Source organism: Psittacula echo (assembly GCF_963264785.1).
Source record: "Psittacula echo genome assembly, chromosome: 1".
In the NCBI taxonomy this organism is placed as follows: domain Eukaryota; kingdom Metazoa; phylum Chordata; class Aves; order Psittaciformes; family Psittacidae; genus Psittacula; species Psittacula echo.
The window spans coordinates 11,581,902-11,599,103 of NC_137735.1; the positions used below are offsets into that span (position 1 = coordinate 11,581,902).

At 39.3% G+C, this 17,202-nt stretch overlaps 1 protein-coding gene across 1 annotated transcript in view; it reads right to left on the bottom strand.

Annotated features, from left to right (window-relative positions):
• The window catches only part of SH3TC1 (SH3 domain and tetratricopeptide repeats 1), a gene marked incomplete at its 5' end in the record, with an annotated part of 30,084 nt that extends 24,227 nt beyond the window's left edge, over positions 1 to 5,857 (bottom strand). Inside the window, 2 exons of the mRNA XM_080626880.1 lie at positions 1,323 to 1,397; positions 5,650 to 5,857. Coding sequence (XP_080483006.1) covers positions 1,323 to 1,397; positions 5,650 to 5,857 — 283 coding nt within the window. The remainder of the gene's footprint in view (positions 1 to 1,322; positions 1,398 to 5,649) is intronic.
• Between the last annotated feature and the right edge of the window lie 11,345 nt (positions 5,858 to 17,202).

Sequence of the window (17,202 nt, forward strand, 5' to 3'; positions counted from 1 at the left end):
CCAATTGCAAGTGTGTAAATAGGTCATGCTTCCAGCAATAAATAAGATTGTTAAATATCCTAAAATATTCCACCTCCTATTAGTTTCACCTTTTAATCAGGTAAAGTAGATATTTTTCACATTCTAGTCTAAAATGCTGCATCTTAATGTGTTTTCAGAGGGCTTCCTACATATGTCTCCAGGAGTTTTACAATGATTTGTTCTTAAATTGCTCATTACTTTAAGCTCAAGAAGAGTTGCTCAGAAATATAAAGCAGTGTTACTGGACTACAAAGCTTCTCTGTTTAAGTTGTGGGTATGTAGTCAGTTGGTAATACTAACAGCGCAAACTAGAGTCTTTGAATTTTACTCAGATCACCATTAGGTAACAGTATTGTTGACCTTTTCATTTTCTGTAAAGCCATAAAAAGATACTGCCACAAGTCTATTACTTAAAAAAGTAAATTTTTGTTTTACATAATCAAATTGATCCCAAGTTAAACTGTGTTTCTACAGGTAAACATTTAAGTCTTACATAATATTACTAAAGTAGTTACATTGAATTAGAACAACTGAAATACGGCTGCTTCTTCCAAAAGTACTATTAATAATGTCTTATGGAAATGAAGCATGGTCCAAAACCCCATCACACCTATAGTAATCTTCCTGTCTGCTTCTGTGAGCTCTGATCCATACCACCAGTTAAGAGCCATAATCTTTAAAGTGAGACAAACAGGTTCATAAGCACAAATAATTTTACTATGAATAACCATATGCTTGCTTGGGGGAGATTGTCTGCTACTGATGTGATTTGTCAGGTCAAGCCAGAAAGCAGAGCACATCCCAGTGATGGTTTTTGATGGTCATTTCTCTTCCTCTACAAGGAAAGAAGTGTGACTAGAGCCTCAGTTCACAGAGGAGGCCATGAGGCCTCCAGAAGCCACAGCTGCAGTATCTACTTACTGAAGAACTGCACTCAATTGCAACTTCATTGAAAATACAGCATTAACAAAAAAAAGAGACTTCAAAAGGCCACAAACTTAAAAATGAGGCACTTGAAGAATTGAAACCCATATGTAAAATTAGTGATAAACTTTATTTGCTTTTCTTTTTTTCCTTGGCCATTACAATATAATCCATAAATAGTTTCTGGCTTTTACAGCAGTCTCCTCTTTTTATGAGAAATTTTCAACAAATCTGATGTAGAATTTGGATACTTCACAGCTCTTTGAAGTATGTTATAAAGTTTACAGGATTGAAGACTGCAAGTGTTGACACAGTTGTCTCAAAAAAAGAGTAAGCAATGAGAAGCATATTATTTATAGAAAAAAAAAAAGCCTTACCAGTTGGAAAATTCTCTGCTTGACTGGGAAGAATCCTTGAATTGACATTCATGCACTTTTCACATTGAGAACACTCTATTATGATAAATGAAAGGAACAGATAAGTGCATTTTCTAAGTCTGTATAAATCACACAACAAAGAAAAGCCAAACCAACAAAAAACCCAACCACAAAAACACCCCACACTTTCAAAGCATTTGATGCATTGGATAATTACTGAAAAAAAAAAAAAGCTATACTTTTTTCCCTTCACAGAATCACAGAATCCCGAGGGTTGGAAGGGACCTCAAAAGATCATCTAGTCCAACCCCCCTGCAAGAGCAGGGTAACCTAGAGTACATCACACAGGAACTTGTCCAGCCGGGCCTTGAATATCTCCAATGTAGGAGACTCCACAACCCCCCTGGGCAACCTGTTCCAGTGCTCTGTCACTCTCACAGTAAAGAAGTTTTTCCTGAGGTTCACATGGAACCTCCTATGCTCCAGTTTCCACCCGTTACCCCTTGTCCTATCACTGGACATCACTGAGAAAAACCTAGCTCCATCATCCTGACACTCACCCTTTACATATTTGTAAACATTGATGAGGTCACCCCTCAGTCTCCTCTTCTCCAAGCTAAAGAGACCCAGCTCCCTCAGCCTCTCCTCATAAGGGAAATGTTCCACTCCCTTGATCATCCTTGTGGCTCTGCGCTGGACTCTCTCCAGCAGGTCCCTGTCCTTCTTGAACTGAGGGGCCCAGAACTGGACACAATATTCCAGATGTGGCCTCACCAAGGCAGAGTAGAGGGGGAGGAGAACCTCTCTTGACCTACTGACCATACCCTTTCTAATGCACCCCAGGATGCCATTGGCCTTCTTGACCACAAGGGCACATTGCTGGCTCATGGTCATCCTCCTATCCACCAGGACCCCCAGATCCCTTTCCCCTTCACTACTTTCCAGCAGGTCAACCCCCAACCTGTACCGGTACATGGGGTTGTTCCTCCCCAGATGCAGGACTCTACACTTGCCCTTGTTGAATTTCATCAAGTTTCTCCCTGCCCAACTCTTCAGCCTGTCCAGGTCTCGCTGAATGGCAATACAGCCTTCTGGCGTGTCAGCCACTCCTCCCAGTTTAGTGTCATCAGCGAACTTGCTGAGGGTACAGTCAGTTCCCTCATCCAGGTCACTGATGAAAATATTAAACAGCACTGGTCCCAGCACCGACCCCTGAGGGACTCCACTAGTCACAGACCTCCAGCTAGATTCTGCCCCATTGACCACAACCCTCTGCCTTCTTCCTTTCAACCAGTTCTTGATCCACCTCACTACCTGATCATCAAGCTCACACTTCCTTAGCTTATCTATGAGGATGCTGTGGGAGACAGTATCAAATGCCATACTGAAATCAAGAAAAACCACATCTACCGCTCTACCATCATCCATCCACCTACTTACTTCCTCATAGAAGGCTATAAGGTTGGTCAAACATGACTTCCCCTTGGTAAAACCATGTTGGCTACTCTTAATGACCCCCTCATCCTTGATATGTCTAGAGATGGTGTCAAGAATAAGTTGTTCCATCACCTTTCCAGGGATAGAGTTAAGGCTGACCTGTCTATAATTACCCGGGTCCTCCTTCTTGCCCTTCTTATAGACTGGCATGACATTTGCCATCCTCCAATCCTCAGGCACCTCTCCTGTTTCCCATGACTTACCAAAGATGATGAAGAGTGGCCTAGCAATGATCTCCGCCAGCTCCCTCAGCACCCATGGGTGTATTCCATCCAGACCCATTGATTTGTAGACATCCAGATTGCTTAACTGATCCCTAACCCAATCCTCATCTACCAAAGCAAACTCCTCCTTTATCCTGACTCCTTCTGGGGCTATAGGAATCTGAGGCCCCCGGAGAGAGTCTGCAGGAGTAAAGACAGAGGCAAAGAAGGCATTCAGCACCTCTGCCTTCTTTATATCCTCTGTCTCCAGGGCACCCACCTCGTTCAGCAGTCCTGCTATATAATTCCCCAAACCTACAAGAAGTATCTGCAGATCATTTCTCTCCTACTGGGGAGGAAGCTACATCTTGATTTGATCATTCTGATGTGAATCTTCAGGGACATGGATAATTGGTGGAAAGATATCCTCTCAGGAAGCTGAAGTCTCATTTGGGAGGGAGTAAGGGTGAGACTTTGTTTTCTTTTCCACTGAACCTATAATAAGTGCCCTTCCCTGCCCACTGAAGCTTCAGTCATTCAAGTGCCTTGTATCAATTCACAAATTGAGAGAAATATTCATTCTCTATTTGTTATAAGCTTAATACTTGCGTGGGGATTATGTAAAAACAAATGATCTGAAGTTTTAGAAAAGCAACATAAAACAAGTATATTTTATGTTAATAGCAAACTGCTTTATTTTTTTTTTTCCCAGCCCAAATTTCTTTCAGTCCTTCTGGAAATTCTACATTTTCATGTGAAGAAATACCCACTCCAACCAATTCCATTTTCTAAAGGTTCCTTTGGCAATAAACAAACAAACCGTGAAGACAAGGCTTGATATTTCCAAGAAATGAAAAATTGTCTGAGGCAATTTTCATGTATCCAAAGACATCTGCCTCTGCAGCTTTTAAGAAACTTAGAAACTATCATGTCCTACTACAAGCCTTCTGCATCTTCCCTTGAGTGCATCTATTGATGTTACATGAACAAAGTCATGCAGATGAATAAGGATACATAGACACAGAATTTTCCTATTTCAGAAAAAAGGCAGCAAGCAGTAAAAGCATCATCTTTAAGTCCAATTACTATCGTATACTAGAATTAGAAACCAAGTTCCCAAGCACTTTGGTATTTGTTGGGTTTTGGTTGGGTGTTTGACAGGGTTTGGGATTCTTTGTTTGATTTCTTAATTTATTTAGACTCTGATATTTGTTTTAAACCAGAAATTTGATAGTAAACTCACTGCAGTGTAGGCTGACTGTGTTTAAGAAACATCATAAATTTGTTCCCCACAGCTTCTGAAACTGTACATAGTTGTAGTTCTACTTTCCGTTTTAGTCGGAATTACAAAGAGAACGATTGTCAAAACTTAAACATGGTATCAATCACTTTGATCATCATTTAAGAGTTGATAAGGACAATTAAGTAGCATGTTTTTGCTATGTGACCTTGACATCACTATTATTACCAGATATGGTATTTATCAAGACAAATAACCAGCAGGTAATATTTTATCTAAAACTAAACCTACTTTTATTACTTTTAGAAGAAAGCAAAAAACCATGAGCAAGCATTTTATTACTTATGTGAATTTGTTTAAAAATAGATTGCTATTAAATATGAACAAAACTGTAAGAATTACTATAAATACATTTTAAACATTGAGACTGTTTTGAGTGCTTTAATTAGATTCAAAGACTTAACATGAACTCCATGCCCCATTCCTAATTGTTGAGTAACTTGCACATTTGTTGGCAAGCTAGAGAAAACTAAAGAGAAACTCCATACTGCTCTGGGATGCTGGTACCCAGTACACTTTGATGTCAGCAGAGCTGAGTTATAAACAGAAAGACATTGTTTAAGCTATAGGACATATAATTTAGAATAAAATTTACAAGAAATTGGCAGAGGGACTTTTTACAAGGGCATGTAGTGACAGGAAAAGGGGCAATGGCTTTAAACTGAAAGAGGGGAGATCTGGGTTAGACATTAGGAAGAAGTTCTTCACTATGAAGGTAGTGAGACACTGGAACAGGTTGCCCCAAAAAGTTATGGATACTCCATCCTTGGCAGTGTTCAAGGCCAGGTTGGATGGGGCTTTGAGCAACCTGGTCTAGTGGAAGGTGTCCCTGCCCATGACAGGGGGTTGGAACCCATGAGCTTTAAGGCCCCTTCCCACCTGAACTAGTCTAAGATTCTATGATCTTTAGATGAAGGGGAAAAAAACTAAAATTCCTAAGAATTTTACTGAACTACATTCATACATTCTAACTCAACTTTGCTTCTGAATGTTAAAGATTATAGCAAAAAGTGCTAGTCATTGAACTTATATACTTGAATTCTGATAATTTTCATCTTATCCTAAGAGATAACCCATTTGCTTGCCCAAAGTCTATACTCAATTGGGTCATTTAATAGTCCAATCTATGCAGCATTGCGATGGAGGATATACAGCTGTTTGCTTTGTTGCATTTAACAGTTGTAGGTGCATTTAAAAAGCAAAATTCTCAGCTGAAAAACACATGACAGTTTTCTGCTTGTGTAGAGTGAGCAATATTCAAAGAACACAGGAATCTAAACACAAAGAAAAGAGCAGAGTGACCAGAATATATCTAATGGGGTCTTACCCATTTGTTCTTGCAATGAGTCCATCCGGACTCCATCCATGACAGGGCTGATGGCATCACTGGCCTCCGCATGTTTCCAGTCAGGCCCACACCTTCCCTGCTTCAGATCTTTCACCTCCAAGCTCCTGTCTTGCTTTCCCTCTAGACCAGGGATAATGGTATTAGTGCTCAGCATGGATGTGCTGCCTGCTGCTGCTGAACTCTCCATAATTCGCAATTCCTCACAGTGATGCAGTTAACATTATCAACAATCTAAGGGGAAAAAAATATAGATAATATATTTTTTAAAATCAGAATACATGCACATATTCAAGAGCTGTCGTCTCCTGCAGGAGTTACTTTTAGTTGTAATATACATGAAGTATTTGCTTTATAAGTCTTTCAGAGGAATTATAATACCCAAATTCATCCTAGAATAAGCTTCTGCAACCAGGTGGCATCACGGCTTCAGCAACAAAGCAATAGATTTGACTAACACCACAGTCCAAGGCCCGAAGTGTACTTGTGCTCACTGCTAATTATCCATTCTTGGCCAGCTTTAATGCAGAGCCTCCAAGGAATAGCGTCATTCACATTAATAGAGGCAATGCAGGGGAAAAACATCATTTTCTAAGGGTGACAAGAATGGATGAGTACTGTGTTCTTAATTTAAACAAGCAGGAAGGTTTTTATAAAGCCAGCTGAAGAATGAACCCTCTGCAGGAACTCACAGTGCAGGAAGACTGGCATACACAGATCCAAATATTTCTTTGCAGTAGAGCAGAAGAGTGATCAACTGAAGCTAGAGGCAGAGTCTGGCAGCAAGACTGTTACTGGCATGAACATCAGGAAAAAGGAATAGAAATGTAAGTAGGGCGCAAGTAATCACAAGCTTCACTGCCCCCTCTACAGTCGCTGACACAAGACATCCTGCAATCCCATTTTTTGGGCACAGACTACTTCAGCATCAGAAAATGTGCAGCCAGACCAGACCAATGCATCTGGAAAGGACGTGACTCATGTAGCCAGCACATGCCCCACTGCTGTTTAGACTCTTTTCCTCAGTGGGCTCTCACATGCCTCTTTAATTGATTTCCTAAAGCCACTGGATAGATTGTTTTAGTTCTGCCACTTGGACTTAATCCAAATTCCTCTGTGCTTACTCCAGCCATACTCATTAATGAGTCACATTATGAGTATACAAACTTGTAGCCTTTGTGACATTTCCTCTCTTGCTTTCTTTCCAGCAGAAATTGGTTAAAACTGAAGTTTTTGATGTAAGATTACTTCTGCTCTACGAAAACCTCAGACTAGAGCTTGGTCGCCTAGTAACTCCTTACAGTCTGCCTTCAGATGGGTCAAGAAATTTCAGCCTCCTCTGTTGACCACACAACGAGGTATCCCAAAGCACAATGTTCTGACTTGGTTCTTCACATACATGCCTTCCAACACTTCTTGCCCTCCAAGCTTCATGTCATAGATCCCTAAACCCGAGCAAACTGAGTGCCAGTGTGAACAGCATGACAGCTCCTGATTGTCTGCCATGGTAGACAACCCAGGATAAGGCACTGACCTGTCTGCAAAACTTTCATACTGGTTTGCAGTCATTGAAACCTTTAGCCCATGAAGCACTTGAATAAACAGTAAACTAAATATAGACAGAAGCATGTTATGCAATTATAGAAAAATTAATGAGGTATACTTCCTGGTGGTATGACCAACTCAGAGAATTAAACCATAATCATATCTACCACATGCATGTAAGTTAACAAAGTACGAAGAAATCTAGGCTGGATTAAAAAATGATTTTGTTGACCCATTTTGCCATTTATTCAAATGTGCCTATCAGAGTGGTGAGGCTGATAGTGAAAAGATACTTTGTGGTGTAGCATCACAGTTTCCCATATAAAGTTATGAGTATAAATTCATATATACACCTATGAAATACAGATAGTAGCTAACTCAAACACAAGTAATTTCATGTGTTTTCTCTGAAATCTTGTTAGTAGTTTCACTAACACATTTAATTAACATTGTAGTTCTGACTTCTTATCTCAGTTTCTCTTGCTAATTTCCCTGAGAAACTGCCTATCAGACTTGATGACCTAGTTAGAAATGATTAAAAATACAGGCCTATCATAGAACAAACTCACTTTGCTAGGGATATGGATATATCCCTATATGGATATATCCATTTATATAGCTGAATTTTTCCTTAAAGTAGTGATAGTAGCAAAGACCATTATTTTCAGTGCTGCACCAGGATTATATGTCATGCACTGTAATTTTCATACTTAAGAACTAAACACATTTCTGCATATATTTTGCAAATACTGGTAACTCCTGCTCATGAAAACGTACATACTGTGATTTTAAGGGTAATTTAATTCCAAAAGTGGTGGTTTAAATTACATTGTTCTATGAGCCCACAGCCAGTTGTTATTATTAGATTAGGAATATCCTTAAACCCAGAAGTGAAATTCAGTGTTCAGAATATTAATTTCCTCCATCAGCTTCTATCTACAAACAAAAAAATAATTCTGAACAAAATTTAGGAAAACAAATATACTGTGGCTTGGACTCTTAGAATTCAGTTGAGTTGGAGAAGAGAAAGCTTCTATGTCGTCTGCACCAGTGCATACTGGCAAGTGTAACATACACAGGGCTGTGAATGAAGCTTGGTGCCGCAAGAGCAAGTAGGGCATCTGAACAAATCAAAACGGATATGATCTGTTTAAGAAGATTCAGTTATAGTATCCCAGAGCCTAAGCCAAGAGGAAAAAAGAGATCAGAATTAAGTGAAAGAAAAGCAAAACTGATATGTTCTTATCAATATTTTCTCTTGGCTCTTCCAAGATACACAGGATGAAAATTAAGACCTCAAACGTTTTTAAGACATGCTCTCCTCTACGGATTCCTATCTTTAATGTTTGCCTTAACTATCAAATGTCAACCCATGTGGCTCTGTATAAGCTCAGAGAACAAGACAGTAAACTTTCCTGTAGCTAGGCACATAGTCTACCTAGGTGCTTTTGAATATTTATTTAGCATCTAAATATATCTTAAGGGGTACAAATCGGGTACCAAGTGGCAAAGATTTCATGGCATTTTGCATCACATCACCATCCTTTTACTATTCATCTTTGACTGTCATAAAGTACCCCAAGGAGAAAAATCGTAACATACAAGCAATGCTATGGTATGATCACCATATTTATTATGCTGATGCTTTCTTGTCAATTATTTAACCATTCCAGTACAAATTAAAACAGATTCAGAGGCACAAAACCAGAGAAAAACATTTATCCACTATAAAACAGACTTAGAGATTATTAAATTTCAAGTGCTTTAGTCACTGTCATCATTAGAGAGTTTTCATAAACCTATAAAGCTAATTGACCATTATACTTACTAGCAACTGGCCATTTGTTAATAGGAAGAAATACAACATGAAGAAATGAATTAAAGGTCTAACACTCACCTTGAGAAGTAAGTTTGTCTTCTGTAAATGTACACTGTAAGAACTAGTTATGTGCACTGACAAAGCATTGTGTTTAGTATTTAGACAAATGATTTTATCTCATGGTCCTTGAGGCTTGACTAAGAAATCTGTATTTGGTGCATGATGTTGAACATAAAACTTAATGATCTTTCCATTTTCTAAACCAGAAATCAACCTCTATTGAAAAGCCATGCAGGCAAGAGCTGGCACTCTGCACTGATTGGGGGAGAGCCTGGCAGTCTAAGACAGGCACTCGAAGTTGGGATGCAGAGCAAGAAAGGAGAGGCAGATGTTGGACAGCTCAACAACTGCTACAGGAGTGCTACTGCGTTCACTGTGTTCGTCCTTCCCTGTGGCCTGAGCTCCCTGGACATGCCGCACTGCTCAGAGCTATTGGTATCACCTCTCCAGGCTTGCAAAGCTCAGATCACTCCACCTTCCCCTTGCCTTCTCACAGAGCACAGCAAGCTGGAAAGATCTGTATTCCACAGCTGTTGAACATGAAGTGGAAATAAGACACTTCTTTATTGCTGGAAGTTAAATAGAACAACTACATTATCATGCTTTTCCCTCTGTGGCTACTTCCTTTTCATTGAGTGCTTCTATCTCTGTTTTCAAAATACAGCTGACCGGAAGAAAAAACATATAGCTTAACATTTTCCATTTCCCTAACTATGGAGGTTGAAGTTGCTTTCCACCACCCACCCCCACCCCTTGCCTACTGTTGCTTTCCACCCACCTGCCTTTTGTTGTTGTTTTAGAAACAGATTTGGATGACAGGAATGCTTTCTCTCCCACCAACTCCTTTCCACTTTAAAGAGGGTTGAAGACAATTATTAACATCTACCAAACAGGTTCTGTCTCTGTCTTTAAAGGTGCATTTCTAAGTATGAGAATAGGACCCAATACTTGAACTAGTTGTCTGAAACCTGCATGCAATACAATAGTTCTTTCACTCACCTTCCCTCAAGAAGGCTCAGGACAACTTATTAATGACTAGCGTCAAGTTACCAGTGGCAAATACAGTTAGTTATTCTAGCTTTACAGAGAGGGAAATCAAGACAAAGATTATTTGTGGTCAATACAGGAGTGCTATAGAAGTGCTGGACAAACAGAATCCAGAGATGAGTGTAAACTTGAATCAATTTATCCCATACATATTGGAAACCTGGATGGTGGCAAGGTTACTGCCATTGCTCCTCTCTGCATCATTTCCTATCTCATGCGAAGAAAATGACCACTTCTTCCCTCAACTCATCTCTTGATGGAGCAGGGCAATGCTTCTAAATGTCAAGACTCTTCCAGCCACTGCTGCTGTACTTGAGTCAACACATCTCTGGTGGCCCCCGAATTCTTACTTGTCTCATGTAGTGCGTTGTTTTCCTCCAGGGCTCCAAACCAGGCAAGACAGCTAGTGAAGTCTGCATTGCCTACATTTAAAAGACATTTGACTGCATGTACACTCTTGATCTTCTGTTCTGCTTTATCTCATAGAATAGTTAGGGATGGAAAGGACCTTAAGATCATCTAGTTCCAACCCCCCTGCCATGGACATCAGGACATCTCCTGCACATCCCACATGTCATACAATAGCATAGTCTTGCAACTATGCTGCCATAAACTAATCTAGGTCATTTTACCAAACTGATGCTTGAGTAGTTATTTTATTACTCCTTCTCATCAATTCCAACCCACATTTGTTTCACGTCTCCTGTATTAGCTACAAACATCTTACAGCCAAGATTATAAGCCTTGTCCTCAGAGAAAGTAAATCACAGCCTTGATGTCTATGAAATTCAGTCACAGGCATGAATTAAAAGAATTCCATACTACGTACTGTATATGCAGCACTGAACACTTTTTCCTGCAGTGCTGCTATGCATTACACAAAGGTAAAGCAAATCTGTCATCAGGGTAAACAGACTTAGGAATGTGAGTACTCTCCAAAAGGGAAGATTGACTCCTTTATCACTGAAGTAACCTTAGGTTAGTTAGCAATTCTTAGTAAACTGTGTTGCAAGCAGTATCAATCTTCACAGCCAATCTACAAACAGAAAAGCCCTAGCAAGCTGCAAAGATACAATAGATTCCTTTAAAAGTTTTATCATTCTCTTAGAATTAATTTTATTCATCTCATAGCATACTTTCCACTCACAATACAGCTCTTAAAGCACCATAAGCCAAAAATTTCCAAGTTTAGACATGGAAAATTGTAGGTTAAAATCCACAATTTCATGGCTGATTAAAAATAAGCATAATTTCTGGAGGTGCTCTGAAAAAAAATCAGATCACTCTTAGAAAGCTATAAAAGGCATCTGTGAATCTCTATTCATTTTGAGTGCTAGATTTGACAGAGTTTGGCCTGTGGCAGCTAGTGCAGAGGAATAAAGTAGGAGGAATGCTTTTCTTGCTGAACAGCTTTTCAGCCTCACACAACGCTACCTAGGAGAGGGAACACAGAGCAGAACAGGAATTCCCAGCAGGTTCTTGCGACCATGACAGATCACGTTTACACGTATTTTCCAGTCAGTTCACTACAGACACACCAACGTGTTGACCACTACTGAAATTACTCCTGGTTAACTGACTGCCATTCTAACATGTTAACGATAAACCTAGTCAAATATCAGACCACAGGTACTTAAAACAGAGTGAAAGACAAGCATGCAGATATAGAGCACAGGACTTCTCCTACCTTTTCCAAGTCTGATTCACTATAACATGCTGGTAAAGAGCACACAGATCCGTGCCTTCCTCAGCTCTGCTTACAACTGACTCCAGCACAGCTCTTCCTGTTTGACCTTCTTATCTTTCCTGTTCATTGCACAGCCTGGCTTGGACGTGGCAAGTACAAAAAGTTGTCTATTAACCAATACTGTTAATTCAAAAACTTCAGGCTTTTTTAAAAAGAAACATTGATGAGCATGGAGTTGAGCTACTAAAGTTCATTATGCAAAGCAGAAACAGATCAAGTGTGCTGGAAGGTTTGTTCACACACTCCTGCTTTTCAAAGCAATAATTCATGTTAGCATTTTGCATTAGTGGTTAAAAGGCTTCATGGGACACATCCAGGCCATTGTGTTAAGCAAGCATTGTTCAGACAAAGTAACAAATAGTCCTTCAGATGGAGTACCAGGCTTTATCTCCCCTCTGCTTTTGATCACAGAATTAGGTTTCTTGCCATCATTCCAGCTACAAAAAGCTGTTTGACTTGCTTCTTTGATGAAGAACTGTTTGACAGCGAATTCACACTGATATACTTGGGTTTATATTGCAGAAGTGCAGAGTTCTGCAGATCTATCATGCACTATGCAGCATTAAATATCAGTTTTGGGAGTTCAGAAAGTCTGTTGTGGAGTATATGCAAAGCATATCTTCCGTGTCAGAAGAATTTATTGCTAATCCAGACGCCATACCCTAAATGACCCACAAAGGCAAGGACAAGAGAAACTGAAAATAATCCATCCTATTTCAAATTTGCTTGCTTTTTGTCCTCCACACCTTGAGATGTTTCCATATTCTCTTCCTCCCTAACATAATGTAATGTTCACATAAAGTTAGTCACTGTTAGGATACTCTTACAGGTGAGCCCCGAGTATCCCACACACCATCGGTGTGGGCTGCATTGCAGCAGGCACTACGTGAGAACAGAACAACCCATTGTCCACCCCAAAATATGTTATCTCAGACACGTCTAGTCAGAAGCATCACAGTGTTCGAGGTATCAGGCCATTGACCACATGTTGGGTGTGTTGGCAGGGGGTGTTGTCCTGAGACACATCAGAGAGAACCTGTGGGACCAGGCAGCACCTGGAGAATGTGATTTGAGGTGATGGGTTGTCCCATGCAGCACTGCTGCCCTCCTACAGCTCTTGCCAGGGGGAACAGAAAAAAACTTTGACCTTTCAGATGCCTTAGAGACCTTAGTCTCTTAGACCTTAGAGATGCCTTAGACTGCTGCTAACCTGTCTCAAGGAACATGTGCTTAAAAGTTAGCTTTAGACTTTATAAACTAGGTATTAATAATTACAAGTTGTGTTCTCATTTACCTTACTTCATCCTGTCACACCATGTTAGTATGAATTATAAATGCTGCTTCACACTGATTGACCGATCTGTTCCTGCAGTATGCTTGGGAACTCTTCATCTTTCCAGAAATTATGAAATTGGAAGGTATTCAAATAATTGTATAAAACACAACTAACCAATCATCCCACAGGGCTCTCCTCCCACTGGAATTAATTTGATATTGCGCTATAGTGCAGTACACAAAGCATGTCACTTCAGGTTTAATTAATTTATGTAATAGCTATGCCAACAACACAAAATACCATATTTCTGCCACCATTTTACTGACTGATTTTCTACGAGTTTCAAGACTGCCTAATCTTTTAACCACATTTTATTTGTATATTTAAGGATAATCTTTGGTTACATTTTATAACCTCAGTTCTTTACTGGTATTCCTATCACCTCTTATACATACTCAAGGCAGTTTTGCAAAAAAACCAAAATCATTTAACTCTGTATTTTTCCTAATGAATGCCAGTCTTCCATCCTCTATTTCTATGGCACACACATTGTAGAACCTACCACCAATATACTACTATATACTTACTATAGAGAAGTTAAGTTAGGGGAAGTGCACTTAAGGAAACTAATAACAAAATAGCAACAACTGAACTCCAGGCTCCCAACTCCCCTTTCAATACCTGCTTAGAATCATACTATGGTTTGGGTCAGAAGGGACTTTCAAAGCTCATCTAGTCCAACCCTTTCTGCAATGATCAGGGACTCTTCAACTACATCAGGAATCCTCAGCTTCCTCTGTGATTTTACACCAAAGCACATTTAATCATGCCATTCAAAGTACTTCAATTCTTGGGGGCATATACTGATATACGGTTTAAGTGGAAACAAGGAAAACAATCTTTTCAGCTTCGAGGTAATGACATCAAATGCTGGTCCTGGACTTCTCATTGTTTTCATGAAACAGTATCAACCTGCATTACAGAAACTGAAGATGTGAACAGCTGCTGTCATGAAATAACTCCAAAGACCATATATTGTAGCAAACAGGAAAAACACAAAAGTAGCACAGCGTGGTTTCCATATTAGTAATCTCATCCCTTATACTGTATCTTATTCACTAGAAATTGTGCTACCTGTTCAGGTTTCCTTATGCAGAAAGATAGGCTTGAGAATAGGTCGCCTTTAACTATTAAGTTTCATGAAGACTCAATGGCCTTGCTTATGCTGGGCTGTCCCTGATCTTTTCTGGATTATAAAAAGAAGCTGCCAAAAGGCAGAGGACATTGCGTGTTGAAACAAGACATTTCCTCTAATTGTCTCTCTCTGGCATTGCTTTCATCATCCTGTTTGCCTGCCCTTCTGCAGCTGCATGTTTGTCCAACTGCTTTTGCTATAGCAGCTTGGTTTAGGAAAAACAACACATTTTAATATTAAGGCAAATTGTACCTTCCAGTATAACTATTATTCCATCACAGCTGGGTGCATACCTATGAAGGAGTAGTCTACTGCCAAAGGGACTGAATTCAACACATAAGCAGAGTGAAATGTAACTTGTTTGACTGATAACTAATAGCAAATACCAGATTTAGGCAAGAAGGGATCTTCTTACCTGCTTTACTAAATTCCTCTCTGATCTCTTTCATCTCAAGTTCACTTACTGTTACAAAGCTTATTTCCCCTTGCTGAACCCTATCATTAAAGAACCTCCTTGTTTCACTGTTTGCTGAAATTAGCATTCTTCACTATTTACAGCTGGCATGACAAGTTTGAAATCACAGAAGATACTGATTTCTTGGCTAAATTAGTCTCAATCAATTCTTATTTTACCCAGTGATTGAGGTATTTTCACTTAAAAAAAAAAAATGCAACATCACACAATCTGTACTGCAAAGTTCACAAAGAATTACCACTTGAGCCCCTAGATGTGAAATGTCTCCAGCCTGAAGCGTGAACTCACAGTGGCAACATTTTACTTAGCGAGATTACTGAAATAACCATATTGATTTTAGCAGGATTAGCAGCATACATGGATATTAGTTGTGTTATGTACACACAATAGTTACACAAAAATTCCACAGAAATAGGTTTAGCCATATGTTTCCTTTTGATTAGCACGTTATCTCTCCACAGTAACTACATATAGAATTAACTAAAGAGTTAAAGTGTTTTTTCATGGAGTCCTCTCATCTTTCATCTGCCTGGTTGAAACTCAGATAGCTTTACTTCCTCCAGGTCCTCAAAAACACACTACCAGCTCCATAGTCTGCTTCAGAAAGGAAAAACAGAAAACATGAAAAGAAAAATATACTGTCATCCATCTGTACGGAAATGCTGTCGCCTTGCAGTCTGCAGGAAAATGCTGAGTCAAAACATCCAGCTGTTACACCACTTAAACAGTTCCTAAGCTATTTATCCCACTCACTAAATAATAGCTAAGTTTACTTACATTTACCAAATGTTATTAATAGATGCTACTGAGTTTGTTATTCCTCAACACAAAGAATAACACAGTACACACCTGGCAAAGCTTCCTCCTAAGGTTAGCGGCTTCTGAGAGCCACTGTTACTCACTCGAGGACATTTTTGGTCATCAATAAAAAGCCAACATGGTCCTACTAAGGAAACAATTTGGGCTTATATCCAAATCTCAGCAAGCAAGAAAGTTGTGGTCAGATTCCCTGCTTGGTCTCAGCCATGACATTGACCATAGGCCTCCATGTATTAGAGAAAGAGAAACCTTCTAAAATAACTTCATCAGCTGAGAATAAATATTGTCACTTACCACTTGGAAGACTAATCATTTCCTTCCTTTACTCTTTAGGTGACCAGGATTTATTTTCTGCCCTACAGAAATAACAACCTCCTCAAATTAGGCACAGAAAGCTTTTACTTCTTAATCACCCAAAGCCAAAAGCATTTAGACAGTTTGTATTCACAGGCTTCAATATAGGGAATGAGCTTTCTCTGGTTTTGTCTTCATTTCTAAAGTGAATTTAAATTTACCTTATTTACTAGGATTAACAAACCACTTGGCAAGTAAGGCCTCTAAAACATCTAACCAAGCCTTTGGAATTGAGGTAGCACATTGACATGGAAACAATAATTCTGTTCTTCTTCAAACCTCCAACTATTAAAAGGAAAACAAATGCCTACATGCAGCTCAATTGACACTTGAACCCCTCTAGAACACCAGCTAAAAGAAAAAGATAATTAAATATTTCTTACCCACAACAAGCTAAAATCTCACCTTTTATAGCATTGCAGGTTGTTTAAACTAAAAAAAAGGGGGGGGGGGTGTGTGGAGGGGGGGAACAACTTCCTTTTATAACCAGGTGAATTGATTTATCATTAAAGGTTAACTTTTTCCAGCTGCTTGAAGTTTGCAGATAGAAGTAAGAGTTTATCCTTAAGGAAACCTTCTTATAGGTAGCCAGGAAGTACATAGTGATATATAGAGTAGAGATTATATATTATGTTGCTCAAATGAATTTGATTTCTCTTTTCCTTCAAAGAAATCTTTTCCATGTTAGGCATTCAGAAAATGTCACTAATCAAGATTGTTTCCCAAATGAGGTTTCTCACTTAGGTTGTCATAGTTTTTCTGCTAGCTTTTAAAACAGAGAAAGCTATGTCAGTGTAGCTGAAGCAGTTTATTGTAAGGAGTAGAGCAGAAAGCCATGGCTCCTTGGTTTTAAAAAAGAACGGGGAGGAGCAGCAGCAGTGAATATTTAGATCTGCTCCAGTTCTTTCTCCCTTTTAAGGATTTGCATAAATGTATGCTATTTGAAATACATTTTTATATTTCTATACACATATTCACACTCTTCTTTTTTTACTAGGGTGCTAAAGCACTTCTGGGATGGATAAAAAGACTTCTAACAGAGAAGCACTTACAGTCCTTTGCTGCGCACTGAAACACTTAATTTGCAGTACAGAAATTTCACCCATCTGCTTGGTGATTCTGCTTAGTGCTAGAAAATGCGGGGTGAGGGAACTTTATTTATGGGAGCTTGAATATACATGGAATGCAGATATCTCTT